The sequence below is a fragment of the Crocodylus porosus genome, unplaced genomic scaffold (assembly GCF_001723895.1).
Source record: "Crocodylus porosus isolate Cpor-Errol unplaced genomic scaffold, CroPor_comp1, whole genome shotgun sequence".
NCBI lineage: Eukaryota > Metazoa > Chordata > Crocodylia > Crocodylidae > Crocodylus > Crocodylus porosus.
The window spans coordinates 264,810,102-264,826,611 of NW_017728886.1; the positions used below are offsets into that span (position 1 = coordinate 264,810,102).

Genomic DNA, 16,510 nt, shown 5'->3' on the forward strand with positions numbered 1-16,510 from the left:
ATTACAACCCTCTGGGTCCGACCACAGAGCCAGTTTCAAAGCCAGTGGATCGTGGTGGAGCCAAGGCCACAACTGGCCAGTTTGGCCAAGAGGTGATCGTGGGATACCAGATCAAAGGCTTTTTTGAAGTCAGTCCCTCAAGGATGGCCTCCTTAATAAACTTTTCTAAGATCTTCCCCAGGATAGAAGTCAGGCTAATGGGCCTGTAGTTAGCCGGCCCATTTTTTCTCTTTTAGCTCAAGGGGGTTGACCTCTTTTAGCTCAAGGGGGTTGACCTAAAGACTCTAGCCCTGGTGATGATTAAAGTGGTTCCACTTGACAGAATGTCCAATTTTTCACTTAAAAAAACCATAAGAGGTGATATAAAATGCATTAAAGGAATATAACTAAGGTTGGAAAATAAGCGCTTGATAGTTGGGAAAAGCCACACTTAAGTTCACCTGTACAACATTAATCTGCCTCCTTATTCCTATGCATTATGATACAGTCTTCACATTCATAATTACATGCTAGTTTTCCCACAAGATCCCTAACCTCACTCAGTGCATGGGATCACCCTGCTATGGGGATAATGAGGGTTGTGTAGTGAAGGAGACTCTTGTTTGCAAGCCCCCTCTTCATTTATTGCAGAAGTTTGGAGATGGGTAATGAATGTGGCAGGACATGGCTGGAAAAGAAAGCATGGTCTTGTGGTTAAGGGGGATGAACATCACCCTGAAGAACTGGGTCATATCCCTGCTTCTGCTGCGGCATTCTTGTGTGCTGCTGGGCCAGTCCTTTAAACCTCAAAGTCCACAGAAGGGCTTCTCATTTTGTAGATGAACAAACTGAAATATTTTGATCTGCAGATGTATGAACACCCCTGAGTGCAGGGGAAGTCAATGGGAGCTATGTTTGGAACGTATCAAGTGCTTCTGAAATTCTAAATACTCTGAAAATTTGCACCCGGAGAGGTTTGAGTGGGCAGCAGGATGTGGTGGACCTTTTGGCCTTAATCATTTTTGGTCTCATTTTCTCATGTATAAAATTCCACCTCCTCTCTTCCGGGAATGCCGGGCTGCCCAGTGGTGGAGTCTGAACATGACATGTTCTGTTTCTTATTCTGGAGCCCAGACAGACACCTGGGGCCAAGCGGCAGTGGGGAAACAACATCACCTATTGAAAGCAGGTATGTCTCATCTCTGACAGCCGCCTATATTCCAGATCATCTCAAAACAGCTTTGCAAACCTTGGCTCATTTCTCAAAATCTCTAGGTGAGTAGCAGCACCAAATGTGACAAGACAGCAGCTCGTTTTGCACAAACATATTAAAATGATTAATATTTTTTGCAAGTTTAAGCAGGAAAGATTCTTTATGGCGTCTCAACAAGGCTGACTAGGTCCCCAGAGAATCTGCAGGGATGTGTCATTATCCACTTATCCATTATCCCATCCCTGCTGCAAAAACAGAACATCTCTTCCCCCTTTAATGCTCATCTGATGAACAAACACTTGAGACAGACTAGGATTTTACAGCTGCATCTCAAGTGAACGATACAAGTGAATTGAGGAAAATACTAATTTGAGAAAAACACTCAATTGAAAGAATCAAAGGCAGAGATGGGACAGAGATGCCAATGGCAGTCAAACTATTAGGGAACCATTTTTATTTAAGCAGACATGAGTTAAGTCAGTCAGAGACAAAACTGTGGCTGCAGCTGTTGTCTGGCTGTAAATGAATGAATACCAGATCTGTTCCATTTGTTTTATTGTCACTCATTCAGGCCAGACAGATTGCTGCTGTTGCACTACCCAAGACTTGCATTACTTCTGAGAAAGGTCTTCAGTTATTCCAACAACTGCATACATTATATTTTAATCTTACTTCCTGTTGACAGAAATTTAGGCAAAACTATTCTGGGTTTTAAATAAAAGGAGTGCATACTTTGAGATAACTGCAGTGCATTTGCTGAAACATTCAGGCATCTGCTTCAGCAGAAGCTTCAAGGGGGAAAAAAAAGTGCTGTGTGAACAAGTTTGCTGCTGCCACTGCTCCCACAGAAGCTGAGTTTCTGGAAACTTTTATACCCATATAATAATAGTGGAAACACTGAGCAGACTAACTCATCTCCCATAATCAGGGCAGCGTACGGCATGTTCCACTGAGAAAACTCTTAAGAGAGTCAACAGATGAAAAAAATACTACACTTGCACTTACCGGGCCCTGGAGACTCCCATCTTCTCGGTCGATGCTGCCTCTGGAGAGCCGCACGTCAGGTTTCTAAAGGAATGAGAAATGTGGTTTTGTACTCTGCGTATAAAAGCATTACAAAGTCACACAGCCCACGATTAAGTTTGTCCTAAAGGCAAGAAAGCACTGTTGAAAAATTTACATTTTGACTAAATACAGATGTCATCTCATTCCTCTCCCCACACGCCCGACTCTCCTGACATGCTCCTGCAAGCACCGTTCCCAAACGTCTCAACAGGCTTCTAAAGAACAGTTTCTCAGCTAGCCACTTTCTGCTCCCACATAAAAATGCTTTAGATAAATATTGATAGTACCATTTCCCCAACACAACATTGGAAAACCTGCATTTTAATTCTCTCAGCGGAGCCGAAGTCGTTTTTTTATTGTGTTTCTTCCCAACAGCAAAAATTTCAACCACAGGATGAGAAATGCTGCGCATTAATTCCTGTTTCCTGCTTGAGGAAGGCTTATATGTACTTGGCTCCATCTCCGAGCCTGCAAATGGGGCCAATTACCGGAGCTTTTTAAACACTGCGTTAGGGATGCAGAAAGCTAACTGAAGTCTGGATCCAAAGCTCTTCTGCTGTTATGACACAGTCACAATTTGTTAAGTGTTAAAACCAGAACAGGCAGGAAAAGCTCAAGTTTTAAGTAGTAAAAATGAAAGGAAAAGATCTACATAGTTTTTGACTTAATGGATCGCTTCCTCTCCCCCTCCACCAGTATACTTATTGGGAAACACCAAGGAATAGGAAGTCCAGAAACAACAGCTAATATTGATCCCAAAAACTACGTTCAGCTAAGCAAGGAAATTTCCTTTAATGTCACTAACATGCCAAGACAAAGAAAGACAACTTATTCTGATGTCTAACCATCACAGCAAGGTATGCACATGGAAAAGCCCATTCCTTTCAGTGAAGCACAGAAAATCAGGATTGGAAGGGACCTCAGGAGGTCACATCTACTCTAACTCCCTGCTCAAAGCAGGACCAGCCCCAACTACATCATCTCCGTAAAGGCTTTGGCTACTCAAGGCTTAAAAACCTCTAAGGATGGAGATATTCTGCAACCTGTCTGGGTAATCTGTTCCAGTGTGTTACTATCCTCCCTGTGAGAAAGTTTTCCTAATATCCAACCTAAACTTCCCTTGCTGCAACTTGACAACATCACCCCTTGCTCTGTCATCTGCCCCCACTGAGAACAGTCCAGCTCCATCCTCTTTGTAGCCCCCCTGCAGGGAGCTGAAGGATTCTCTTCTCCAGACTAAACAATCCCATTCTGCGTTAAGCACAGTGCAGATTACGCAGGAATTGTGTGTGCGTGTGTGTGCATGCATCAGGGGAAGGAGACTATGGACATGGAGAAATGCTGATAAGGAAATATTATATTTTGATGAAGCACATAGAATCATAGAAGTCGGGTCGAAGGGACCTTGTAGATCTTCAAGTCCGACCCCCTGCCTGAGCAGGAGAAAAAAACTGGGCTCAAATGACTCCAGCCAGGTAGGCATCAAGCCTCTTCTTAAAGACCCCCAGGGTAGGAGCCAGCACCACTTCCCTTGGAAGTTGGTTCCAGATCCTAGCCGCCCTGACATGGAACTGCATAGTGCTTGGGGTTCATTTTTTGGAGAAAATACCTCTCTGGTTTTATTTAAAACTGCTCAGGTTCCATTCACTCGTTATGAAAGAAAGCATGGGAGGGTCAGATCCAGCCACAGCCATAGTGCATAGTGCATGCATTTCACATTAGACAGTCATTGGTTAAACAAACAACCCAAAACCAATGGGAATAACCTTGGCAAGAGAGGCCAGAGCTCCTGACTCCCCTTCCCAAGAGAGTGCCACAACCTCTACGCTACATCAGCGTTGTGCATTTTGCTTGCTCCTCTAGCCCTGTGCCTCCTGCACCGTGCTATCCAGTTTCAACAGGACAGACTGTTCTCTAGCCAAGGTGATTTGGACACCCTCCTTGAAGTGGGAAAGGTAGGTTTGAATTCCCTCAGGCTGAGGAGGGCTTGGGTGAACACTCTAATCACTACATTGCTCGGCAAAAGATGGGCACCACCTCCCTCCCTCCCAGACAGCCACCAACCCTCAGGGGCAAGACTAGGCTGCTTGTACTGCAAATTAATGGAGGCACCTAAAGTGCAGCATGAGTCAGAGGCAAAGCTCCTGAGAGGGTAGGAATTCAGACACACTCACCATTGCCAAGTGCCTTCCTCTGAGCCCCTCTGGGTTTTCTGGATCAACCTCTGAAGACTCCCACCCTTCCCCATCCGCAGTATAAAACTCCAAGCACTGAAATCCAATCACTTTGGATTGCTCTGCAGAAAGGCCTATGTCCGAACCCAGACTGCTTGAATCGCAACACTGCCTCCATCACAAGATCCAGTTTCCTTTCTAGTGAAATAGTTTCATTTAGCATCTGTGTTGGTGACCAATATGCAGAATATAAAATAAACTGTGTTTTTCACTATATGTTAATATTTAAACTAAAGAAAAAGATCAACTTCTACAATCTCAGTAAATGAATATGACCAAAGAGCCTTGCATTACCACCAGGTCTGGAGATAATTTTCAGAATTTGTTTGAGTTCGATTTAAACACGTAAAAACAGGCTCTTGGACAAAGTGAAAAAAGCTTTCAGGTCACTACCATACAATTCAGATCGAGTGATATTTATGGATTAAGTTCGGTGAATTTAGTCATTCCTCTGGGATGGTGTTTGAGATAATGCTGAATATTTTTAATTTTTAAAACACATGCATAAGCACAATTACATGCTAGACAGAATGAGCTGCATTCTTCTCCAATGTTAAATAAATAGGAGAAGCAAGTACTGTAATAAATGTGTCCAATATTCTCAGCTTCAAAACAGTGCTTGGATGAAAATAAAGGATGCAAAAAAACTACACTTTTACTGTGATTCGTTTATTATATTATACAACTCTGAACTTTAAATATGGGGGTTATACAGTAGTGCTTTCTGACTAGTATATAAAGAACAGAAGTCACGTATGACAGGTACGTGAGACAGTTGAAGAGAAATCTCAGAAAACTGCCTCAAGAAAAGAACGTCTGCACATACTACCACATAAATCTAGCGGTTTCCCCTCTTTGCTAATGCTCTCTGGCTCACCCTCCTATCTCTAGAGGCTGGCTTCCAAGCTCGGAAATCAGTGGAAAGAGCTGCACTGTCCTGAGAGGTTCCAGGCTGACCCAAGATATGCAATGCCATTGGACTGCAATCACATTACCTTGAAGGTTTCTCCTACTTTTGAGTGTTTCCATTTGCCAAAATCCATACTCCAGATACCCTTTCTGTAATTACTCCCTACTCCCTTTACTTGGATGCTTTCTGGCCTCCTTAGGCCAGCTCCACAAGTAGACGTGAGCATTTAACTCCCCTTCATTTCAGCTGGAAGATTTCAAACTAGAGTTTATGTTCTGAAAGGAGTCAAGCGCCTGTTACAAATGCTGTTGTGGCCTGGACACTGGTGTCTAGAGAATTCCTTGCAACATCTATGTAAGATAGCAAAGCATTATTGTCATTTTACAGACAGGAAACTGAGGCATGACATTTGGCCCCTTGCAGTATGCAGGCTTTCTGTAGCAAAGCTGCACTTAAGTCTAGATCTTGTGTGTGCCAGTGCAATGCCCTAGTAAATCCACCCCATTTTTCCACTCCGCTCACCCAGAAAGAACCCTACTAAACAGAGCGCAGGCTGAGAGGCCGAGTGGGAGTGGGGATGGGGCACCAGCCCGCAACACATGCTCATTTCAGGAAGTTCAGTACAGAAAGAGCAATACAAAAATATCCAGCTTCAGTCTAAGACTACCGCGCTGAATGCCTAACAAGCATGGATGTGTCTCTAATGATCTCCCAACAAGATTCCAGTTCTGATTTATTCATGTGTATAGCCGTAGGGCGCCAGTTTAGCAAAGTTGGAGTTCTGAAGGCACTCTCTCTAAAATCGAGTGAAAAAAACATCCAAGATCAAACTCCCACTTTAGTTTAAGACTGATTCTACAGCAGCTTTGGTCTTTCTAAGTGCTAAGGCTTCACAGATCCTTTTAGTCTCTTGGTACTACCATTAAGACAGCGATGTGCTGCCAGCATTTTAACAAGGAGACCCCTACAACTGTGCCCTCTCAGGCAGCTGCAATGCATGCAATGCTCCTCAGGATCAAGAGATGCCACACTCACACCAAAGAAATTCATCAGTTCCATTCTCTTTCCACCGCTCTGAATGTCCAGCTTTTCTCCTTCCCCCCACGGACCTGAGCCACTCGGTCACCCCACTTCTCCTTTTTGGAACTTCATGGAGACTCCACTAAGTCACGCCCCAGGTGACAGCAGCTACGTGGCAAAACAATCCCCTCTGATGCTTAAGTGGGCTGGGAAATACTGCCCTTCACGGTCCCTGAGTGGACAGCAGGTGTGGAGCATTTTTAGTGCTTGTTGGGCCAGACAGTCTATGTAGAGGTACGGTATAAGGGAAGAAAAATTCCCAAGGAAACTATTACACATTACATAATGGTGGGTGGGTGAGTGAGGCACAAGCCTCAGGTGCTGCTAGGGGGGAGAGGGCAGCAAGATGGAAGTGTGGGTGCCCCAACCTTCTTGTCCATTCTCCTTCACACTCCCAGTACCTTCCCTTCAGCAGCTCTGGCTCTGGCACACTGTGCAAGAGGAGCAGCCAGAGGTTCACTGCTGCTGGGGGAGATGTCACCTCCTCTTTTGGCCAACTGATGTGCATGGCAGCACCAAAAGGAAAAGATGACGTCTCCTTCAGCAGCAGCAAACCTCTGGTCCTGTATTGCTTCTGCTGCTGGAACGAGTCGGAAAGGTGCAGCATGCTGGGGGTGCAGTCCTGCCCAGACCATGAGACGGGCCATTTGCGCCTCTGCTCTTGGTTTGCTCACTCTCATGAATTACAACCATCCAGCCAAGCCAGCATGTTTAGCAAAGCCCCAGGAAAAACCATGAGAGAAGGGTAATATGTTTGATCTTAATAAATTAGCAGTTTAGGACTCCATTTTTAGATTAAACTATTTTCAGAGGGAAAGCCTATCATTGCCACTGACAAGTGGGTGTTCCAGCTCCAAATCTGTTCAGGATCCCTAATGCTAATTGCTGCTACAACCATCTCCAAGAAATTTCATGTACTTCTTGTGGTGCGAAATCTTTCCCTCTTGATCACTCAAATAAGGTGCAGTGGGAAGGGGGGAAGAGCAAAAATTTCTCGCAAAAATACTGACTGAACTAAGCAAAAATGGAAATGTAAGCATATTATCTGGTGCTTGCTCTTGCTATAGATCTCTCTACATCAGGAAGAAACTAAATGACTCTTCTGGTGATAATTCACCAAATTAAAAACCTTTTCAAATACGTGGATTTTTGTCTGTCTGTAACAATCTTATATCTGAATTCTTCTGGAATTCAGGAGCAGCGCTCAGACATGACGCAGATGCTGAAGAACTGAAACAAGCTATTATATTTACATTACTTAGTCATTCGCTAATAAAAACCATGTACATATTGGTATTTTTAGCACATGCCAAGCTATATCAACTTGAAGTGGATTTTCTCATGCTACAAATTTAAGTCCTATTTTAGCAGGAAGTCACATCAATTACTCTCAAGTTACTGTTCTCAGTGTCAGAGTAGGACAAACACTGAACCCCATCCAAGTGGGAATTTCTGAATAAACAGAAACAAACATGATAAGGAAACTATGCAAGTTATTTCATCTACAGTTAGTGAGAGAGTAGGGAATATAAAGTTCTTAAGATAGCCCTGCTCTGTCTGATGCTACGAGTGCTGAGAGAATTGCTTAAAAACGGAGCATACATGCGAAAAAACAACCGCGCGTTGTCGAGGCAAAATCATGCCAGCAAAAGATCTAAACTGGGAAGAAAATGTAAATGGGTAACTAGATCGTTAGAAAGGCTGTTTACAGAAGAGGGACATTTCATATGTTTCCAGCCAGAGGCTCTGAATCTAGAATTTGTCACTGCAATTATCTGGAATATAATCTAGCATTGTCTACACTGTGCTGCTTAACTTGCAGTGACACCCAGGGTGCACAAGACCCTGTGCCAACACACGTGCATCCTCAGGGGTGTCAAACTCCCCTGCTGGATCCAGACCAGACAGCACTGGAGGGGAGTGTGGGGGAGTGGAGCCGACCGATTAACACAGCTGCCGCTCACCTCTCTGCCACCCACCCGTGTGCCCACTGGGGCTCTGTCGCTGGGAATCTGGCAGCAGACCCTGCGTCTGCTTTCCCCACCTCCAAATCCCTGGCCCCTCTTGGTGCTGTGGGCCAGGTGGAACAGCTCTGTGGGCTGGATGTGGCCTGCAGGCTACAGGTTTGACAGATCTGATATAAAGTATTCCATCATCACAGTATTTAGGCACTACTTGGGTAAGTTAGACCTACTTGATGGAGTCCCTGATGAGTTCCTTAGAGACCTACTTACTGACCTCCATCCTTTAGCTGTGGAAGCTTCGGCATTGGGGTCAAGTTACATGCATGTGCACATGCGCACAGCTCCAAAGTCAATCAGTTTTCAAAAATCAGGAAGTCAGTTTGGTAGACAGAACCCAGAGGAGTCAAACTCACAAATCAGAGTCTTAAAAGAATCATTTAAAAACCTTTCAACTCAGTGCATTGCCAGATTTGCTTACACATTCATTCTGCACACAGAGGTAAGTGCTGTACATGCACTGTGGCATTGATTTTACAATCTCATCCTTTTTGTGTAAACCTCAGTCTCCACAAGACTTCCCCCTCTCCACGTAGCTGCACATATCCACCTGTGCAGATCAGACAGTAGGACTGTGGCTGTTTGATGCTGCGGAGTTGAAACAGTGCTTTGGAGAGGAGGTCAGGTGTAGTAACACACACAGTAATATACTGGGACAGCAAGATAATGCTTGGAAACAGGAACTATGTTGGTTTGAAGCTTGCTTTAGTCCAGGACTTTCTTGTATTTTCACAGTAATGCAAGTACAAACTTGAGAAACCTTAACTAGTTTGTGTGTGAAAACATACATAACTTGACGTGTGAGAAGGGATTATGTTCCAGTCCAGAGTGAGATCTTAATTTCCTGGGCTCATGCAAAAACTAAACTTTAGCTCAAAATTCAGACGGAGGAACAGAATTTCAGTGACGTTGTAGAAATCACAGTCCAGACCAGCAAGGAGACTCATGCTCTGTCCCCTAGAACATCTGGCAAACAAAAGAAAGGACTAGAAAAGCAAAAATGAAAGCCCTCTCTATCTGTTACACCTAACATGATCATTTTACTTTCCCCCCCCCCATCACTTTTTCTCTGTTTCTTCCATAGTTCTATCTTGTAAGATCCCTGGATCAGACACTGTTTTTATTCCTTGTTTGTACGATGCCATTACAGTGGTGCCTTGTTCCTCTATTTGGGTCCTGGATTTTTCTGTCATACAGAGGAAAAGGAGGAAAAAAAAAAAGATGTAGAGGAATTCTGCCTTTCCTTTTTCAGTTCCTCAGTGAGACAGGTTGCTGAGTTTTGTAAAGATGTTCTGAGCAACACCGGACTCTTGGATAATTTGATTCTTCAATTAAAGAGATCCCAGGTCACATAGTATGCGATATGCCCGCCCTCCCAGCAGATGGAAGGAGGAATAGATTGACGTCAGCCATGGAGAAGAGTGCTGCGGGGTGTCTGCAAACAGGCCACTTCCTACTTCTTTTCCTGTCTCTCCAGGGTAGACTCATCTGGCTCTGAGCGTGAATTTTTCACTAATTCTTCATCCTAAAACTCTAACCTTGCTTCTCTATTGACAGACTTAGTTTTAGCTGATGCCCATGAGAGATCTGCATGCTCTTTTTATAGGCAGGACTTCAGAATACTGAATTCAGTTAATACTAAAAAAACCAAAAGGAATTTCAGTCTCCTTAAGTACAAACAGCTGATTAATACTCAACAAATTGGGTTTTACATGAGCTACTTTCAGAGATAACATCATCTCTGCCCCTGCAATAATTAGCATTTCCATGCCAGTACAATTTCATTCCTACTTGGAGTGTCCCTGTTAACAGCAAATGTTGCATCAGTAATAATCAGGCTTGTATGCTGTTTTGAGCTGCATCTTCCTGTTGGAGAAAACAGAATTCTGAATTCATGAGCAAAGTCCCAGTTGCTCCTGGGACACGGTGGCTGTACTTGTACCATCATCGCTTGGGTCTCTTTTCAGTACATTATTAGATGGTTAGTAAGTGTCCTCCTGAAGAGTCTGATTCTCTATGGAAGAACCATTAATATTTCCAGGATTCCCAGGAGTGTTTAGACTTGATTATGATCTTGCTTAAGTTAAGACTGGAAACAATTCTGTTAGTCAGGGGAACTGTACTAGTGCAAAACCAGCATAAGGGAGACTGAAACCAGGCTCTGGAGCATCTCTTGATCTCTAAGATGACAATGAAGAGTAGTCTTTTGAAAGCTGGTTATGACAAGCATGGGGAAAAACCATAGTTCTATGGAGGCTTTCTGATTTGTACTGTTTTCTAGGTAGGAAGGCTTCAACAATGTTCTTGACAAAGTAATGAATCCCACACTTTTTTCTAAGAAAAAATTAAGGGCCAGAAATAGGAAATCTTGGTACAAGGATGTGGTTTCTCACCAGCCCCTGAAGAATGCCTAAAACAAGCCAGTAAGATCAGCTCTTGAAAGAGATTTCCCCAAACCCTCTCTTCACAGCTTTCAAACCCCATAATGAAATCTTGCCAAACTCATCATCAGGAGCAGATTTTTCCACATCAAATAAAATCAGACCTTACCAAGACAATGAATGCAAAACCTGCCAATGCATCTTTACTGCCACTACAATCCTCTTTCCCCCATTTAACATGAAAACCCCTTCAGAATCTGTGACCTACACGTGCGTGCCATCATGGAAAGTAAACTACAGCACACGTTCCCACAGAAAAACGCTGAACACAGAAATGCTCCATCTGCAACGGGAAAACATTTTTTAAAAAACATCCACTCCATCTCCGACCTCTCAATCCTCGTCTTCACAGGACAATTCCTTTCGAAAACAGGTCGTGGAACAGAAATTCATAATTTTACTGGACACCAAAAACCACCAACTTAAAGAGCACTAGTTTTATGGCTCATTATAACTTAATCATCACCTCTCTCTGCCAACTTCTCTGCTCCACAGGTGATAACTGTCCAGTCCCTTTTCCAGTGGTCCAATGCTATTTGCATAATTGGGTTAGAGGAGAGCAACTGTACTCACTTGTACTTAGCTTGGACTGTGCTTCTTTCCCAGACCTGATGAAGTGCACTCGCTGCCTGAAAACGTGTCTCCTCACTCTTGTGTTCTCTCAACAAATTGGCCCAATAAAAGATACTACCTCACCTCACAAAACTTGCTTCTCTCATATTCCTGGACCACCCTCGGTACAATAAAATTATCATGAGAAAGCTTACACTGCTTCTGCTCTTACAGAATTATGCATATGAAACTCTTGCAGACTTCATGAGATGTGTGCCTGCAGGGTCTACGGCAGGGGTTGGCAACCCCTGGCACACATGCCAGAGCATGGCATGTGAAGCCATTTAGCTGTCCCCGCCTGTGGGCACACCCCTGCTGCTAGCCACGGAGTATGGGTTGCTCGCAGCAGATGGTGGGGAGGCTGCAAGCCCTGCTGTGAGCAGGCCAGGCTCCATGGTGGGTGGCAGGAGTCTGCCCAAAGCCTGCGCTGCTTGTAGCAGGAAACTGTAAGGCTGCAAGCAGCTGCACCGGGGTCCGGAGCCCTGGCCTGGCTAGATGCCAGTGGTGGCTGCATGCACGTCTTGCGGAGCATGATGGGGAAGGGGGAGGGGGTGCGCTGGCACCAGAAGGATCGGGACCCTTGTGACTCCCTTGCCATCTGCCCCTGGTGCACCAACATCTTTTATGTCGAGATTGTGGGGGTTTTGGCACTTTGCCCAAAAACACTGCCGAACCCTGCTCTAAGAGAACAGTCCCACTCTGACAACAGCTGAAGATATCAAAAAAGACATGATGAAAACAACCTAATTGGCCAGCCAGACACAATTCATGGGAGCAGTGAGTGTTTAGAAATATATCACTGCTCCTCTACTCTAATGGCATTCAAGATAAATACATGTCAGCAGCCTGAGTTTAATATGGAAGGTCATTTAAAAAAAAAATCTAAGAAATGCTTTGCTGTTAACTGAATAGTTTTCTCTGATGCAGTATGCTATGGATCTTAACATACTTTGCCAGTAAAGTTTTAGCCTGTTTAATTTACAGTTCTCATCAATATGGAAATCAGCATCCATTCTACAACTGGCACCCACATACACACCTGTAGTCTAGGATCACAATACATACAATGACAAATGCTGGCAGGGGAAGAACTGCCAGCATTTGTGAATAACCAAACTGAGATTGTGTCACCAAATTTATTCGCATACCACACTCTCTTAAATAAGACACAAATCTTGTTTAGAGAAGACAGAACGAAGGAAGAAAAGATTTTTTTCCAGGATTGTCTCTGCTGTGGTAGCAGCTCATCGAAAGCTGAACCCTCTGGCTGCACTGAGCAGTCCCACTGCCAGCATCACTCCCTGCCCCCCTGCTGCTCAGCCAACAGTAGCAGCCAATTCACTTAAGGGAGGGTTAAGCTGTAGCTGTTGCCCCTGCAGCAGGCAGACGACGGGATTTAGCCCTGTTCCATGCTGGAGCGTCCCGCCCCGGGTGAGCCAGTGCTGAGCACGGCCCACGGCTGCCCTTGCAGCATCTCCTGCTGCCATTCCAGCATGGGAAGCAGCTTTCTTGCTCATGACACGCACCCTGATTTTGGACGGCTAATTTTCAGGAAAAAGGTGCATGTGAATAAATATGGTGTTACATCTGTGTGCAAGCATATCCATTTCCTTTGAGGAATGCGAATTATAACGTGGCTGTCCCCAGTCTATCAAGGTTACTTCTAGTTTGGCTGGAGGCAGGTCACATGAACACCAATGGCAGAAAACGAAAGATGATGCACACAAGATGAAAAGGTAATGACTGTTCCTAAGCCACTGCTGAAGCTGGGCTACAGACCGGCAGGACCTCCTTATCAGGCACCACTAACGTGCACAGATCTTGCCCTTAGTAGCTAATAAGGACAGTAAATAGCTTATTATTAGTAGACTACCCAACTCAAGGAGGCAGCCAGCTAATTTTGTAGGCAGATCATGGGGCCCATTGCCATTTTTTCAGAGCTTATTGTGGTCAGCCCCCCGCCCTCCCCCATCTCTGATTGGCTGCGGGGGCAGGGAGTCAAGTGACAAGCAGTCCTTAGCTAATCGGTGGGGGGGGAGGAGGGGGAAGCAGCCATCCTGCCTGCTTGCCTTTGCATCAGCAGCCTCCCTCAGCTCTCCCCCTGGGTAGGCTGCGTGGTGAGGACGACTCCTGGCTCCCACTGGAGTCAGCATGTTATTTTTAATATGTTTTATTCCCCACTGTGGATTTTGCAGAGATTGCCCGATTTCACAATTCCTGCAATTTGGGTAGGTCCCTACTTATTATTAGGACCTAAAGAATTTGTGGCAGAAGTGGCCTGTGCAGTGGCTCCTTTGATCTTGCAGGCTCCCCCGCTCACCTCCCTGTCGCTGATTGGCAGAGAGGCCTCTTACATTTAAGGTGACACTCGTGTGTGCAGGAGACAGCTTTCTGGGGGCTAGCCCGAGACAGTAAACAAACTCCTGGTGGAAGGAAGGACCCAGACCTTGCCACTTCTGCTTTGAAGTACAAGGCACTTTGCCTTCTCTCACACGCAAGCAACATAATGTTGGATATGCATATTTTATAGCTATACATCACATTAAAAATCCCCAAGCATTCCACACAGTTCTATAAACCTGGAAAAAGAATGAGAACAGAGGTACGACAGACATTAGTCATCTGACATTCTGCACTACTGGAGGGCACTCAGACGGTGAGTACTGTACAAGCACCTATGCAGACTACAATAGCGAGTTGTTTCCCAACCCGTGGTCTGACTGTGCGTCTCTGTAGCTTCCCCAGCAACCACTGGTATGAAAGGTGTTTAAACACAGAATTTGAACTTTGAGGTTTTTTTGATACTACCGATCACTGGGGAACTACAATTTTGATAGTTCCTAAGGCTACACCTTCCAAGACAGAAAGGTACAACTATGGCCTTGGCAAAGTGTGAACAGGTTTCTACAGAGGTAGGAAAATAAAAGCTCCCACCTACACATAACGTTTGTTCTCCTTCCTCCAGTGATACAAAAAGCCCTGAAAGAATCTCTTCACAAACAATAAGAATGATTACTCACTCCTGCCATACCTCATTTTTTCTAAAAATCCCTTCTCCTAATCTCTCTCCTGTTCCTCCAAAGGAATATTAAACACACCAGGGTTCAGAGCCACGGGTGCCAGGCAGGTGTGAAATGACATCAGTCTTCTATGGACTGAGCATGATAAATTTAGGGTCAAGCTGGAGACGCCACAGACTAGCAAAAGTAGCTACACCTTATAATCTAGAGAGATGCAAATGTGATGAAGACTCAACTACAGGGCACAAGGAAAACAACTATTTCAGACATTTCAAAAACTGGATTCATTTCCCTGGTTGATATTTCATTTAAAATCTGTTTCAAACTAACTGTTTCAGATGTAAATAATTAATTTTATAATGGGTAGTTAAGAGATATATATTCTGAAATTACTAGAACATGAGGGTGGCCCAAATAAGACAAGGCTGAAAGTTAACTGATATCTATCTGTTCAATTCATGCTCATGTTGTACAGAATTTATCAGTTTTAATAGGCTTTAACTGGTAATTCAGAACAAGAAAGAAGCAATGCATGAAGCAAGGAATTACCAGGAATCTCTCCTCTTTTTCAAGCCAACGTTGATCTTCCTCCATTTCTTGTTGTTGTCGTATCAACCTCTCCTCCATGAGATGTGTGGGCAGAACCTGTCCCATTCCTCGCATGTCCAAAGTGCCAGAATCCTAGGGAGCAAAGTTAAGGCTGTCTTTGGCTACCATGGTAGAAATCACAGGAGTGAACTGTGTCCTGCGGGAAACTTGTGAATGGACGTAGGAAACCAATTCCTGTAAGAGTGAGGCAGGGTTCTCATATCTATAACAAATTCAAGTGTCCCTTTTAATGTGAGACTTCTGGTGGTAACCATTTCTCTACCTTGCTTATAATTACCGGTACTGAACAGATTTAAAAAAAAATTTAGTTTTCCAGCAATGTTGGTACCACTTTATACTTTGCATTTTATTCAGACTGGGAAATAAACACATGCTTGTCTGTTTTACTGTCTGTCTGGGGCAGCAATAAAAAGCTGTGGTTTTAACACCGAGGGGAATGCTTCCATCCAAACTTTCCATTTGTGGAACATTTTAAGTACTGGGCTAATGAAGAAAAAATAGTTTGGCTCCTCTCTGACAACTTACAGCCTGTCTTATACTCCATAGATGCAACTGTGCTACTTACAGAAAGAATAGGGGCCAAAATCAAATAGAATTCCCTGTTTTTCATTTTTAGTTTTACTATTTTACATAGTTTCACTTTACTTTTATATATGATCATATATTACACTCAATTTTACTTCTGCTCAACTTAGTAGAATGTGTAATTTTACTGTATGCTTTTATCAACAACCATGTTATTATACGATACACAACTTTACTGTTAATTCTATTGGATACTTTAGCAAATGCTGCACATAAAACTACCACTGCCGCTTCTGCCCAAACAAAAATCCTTGCCTGCTTAAATGGCACATACAAAACATCTCACAGGACCATTTCTATGGATCAACAGATGTCACAAACTTCTAGTTCTACAAAGGCATGATTTGGGCTGAAAGAGGCTGATGTGACCCCCTGAAGGCTGTTCTGAAGCCATTAATGACAAGATGTAGACTAGGGTTTTTTGAAGAAGAGAAACAAGGTTTGGCAGCCCTCTCCTTAAGTTTTAAGGGTCAAATTAAGGCTGGGGAAACATCTTTCTCTCTCTCTCTCAGATATACATATATGAGGGGGATATATATATATTCCCCCTCATATATGTATGAGCAGTATGAGAATATGGTATACTTCAAGCCGGTTCATCACAAATGTGTATATATTTATATAAAAATATATTTGTGATGAACCGGCTTGAAGTATACCATATTCTCATACTGTTTTTATTTATGCCTCTAGAGGTTCAGATTCTTTTGCTTTCAATGACAATGAGCAGGATCTCACTTT

The 16,510-nt window shown here is 43.8% G+C and overlaps 1 protein-coding gene across 10 annotated transcripts in view; it reads right to left on the reverse strand.

Moving 5' to 3' along the window:
• The window catches only part of PTK2 (protein tyrosine kinase 2), a 352,211-nt gene that overhangs the window by 30,856 nt on the left and 304,845 nt on the right, over window positions 1-16,510 (reverse strand). For 9 of the 10 annotated variants that reach the window (XM_019553184.1, XM_019553237.1, XM_019553174.1 and 6 more), the window contains 2 exons: window positions 15,125-15,256; window positions 2,198-2,260 (listed from right to left, as the gene is read on the reverse strand). In XM_019553184.1, the coding sequence (XP_019408729.1) occupies window positions 2,198-2,260; window positions 15,125-15,256 (195 nt within the window). The remainder of the gene's footprint in view (window positions 1-2,197; window positions 2,261-15,124; window positions 15,257-16,510) is intronic. The other variant, XM_019553254.1, reaches the window with a different exon arrangement.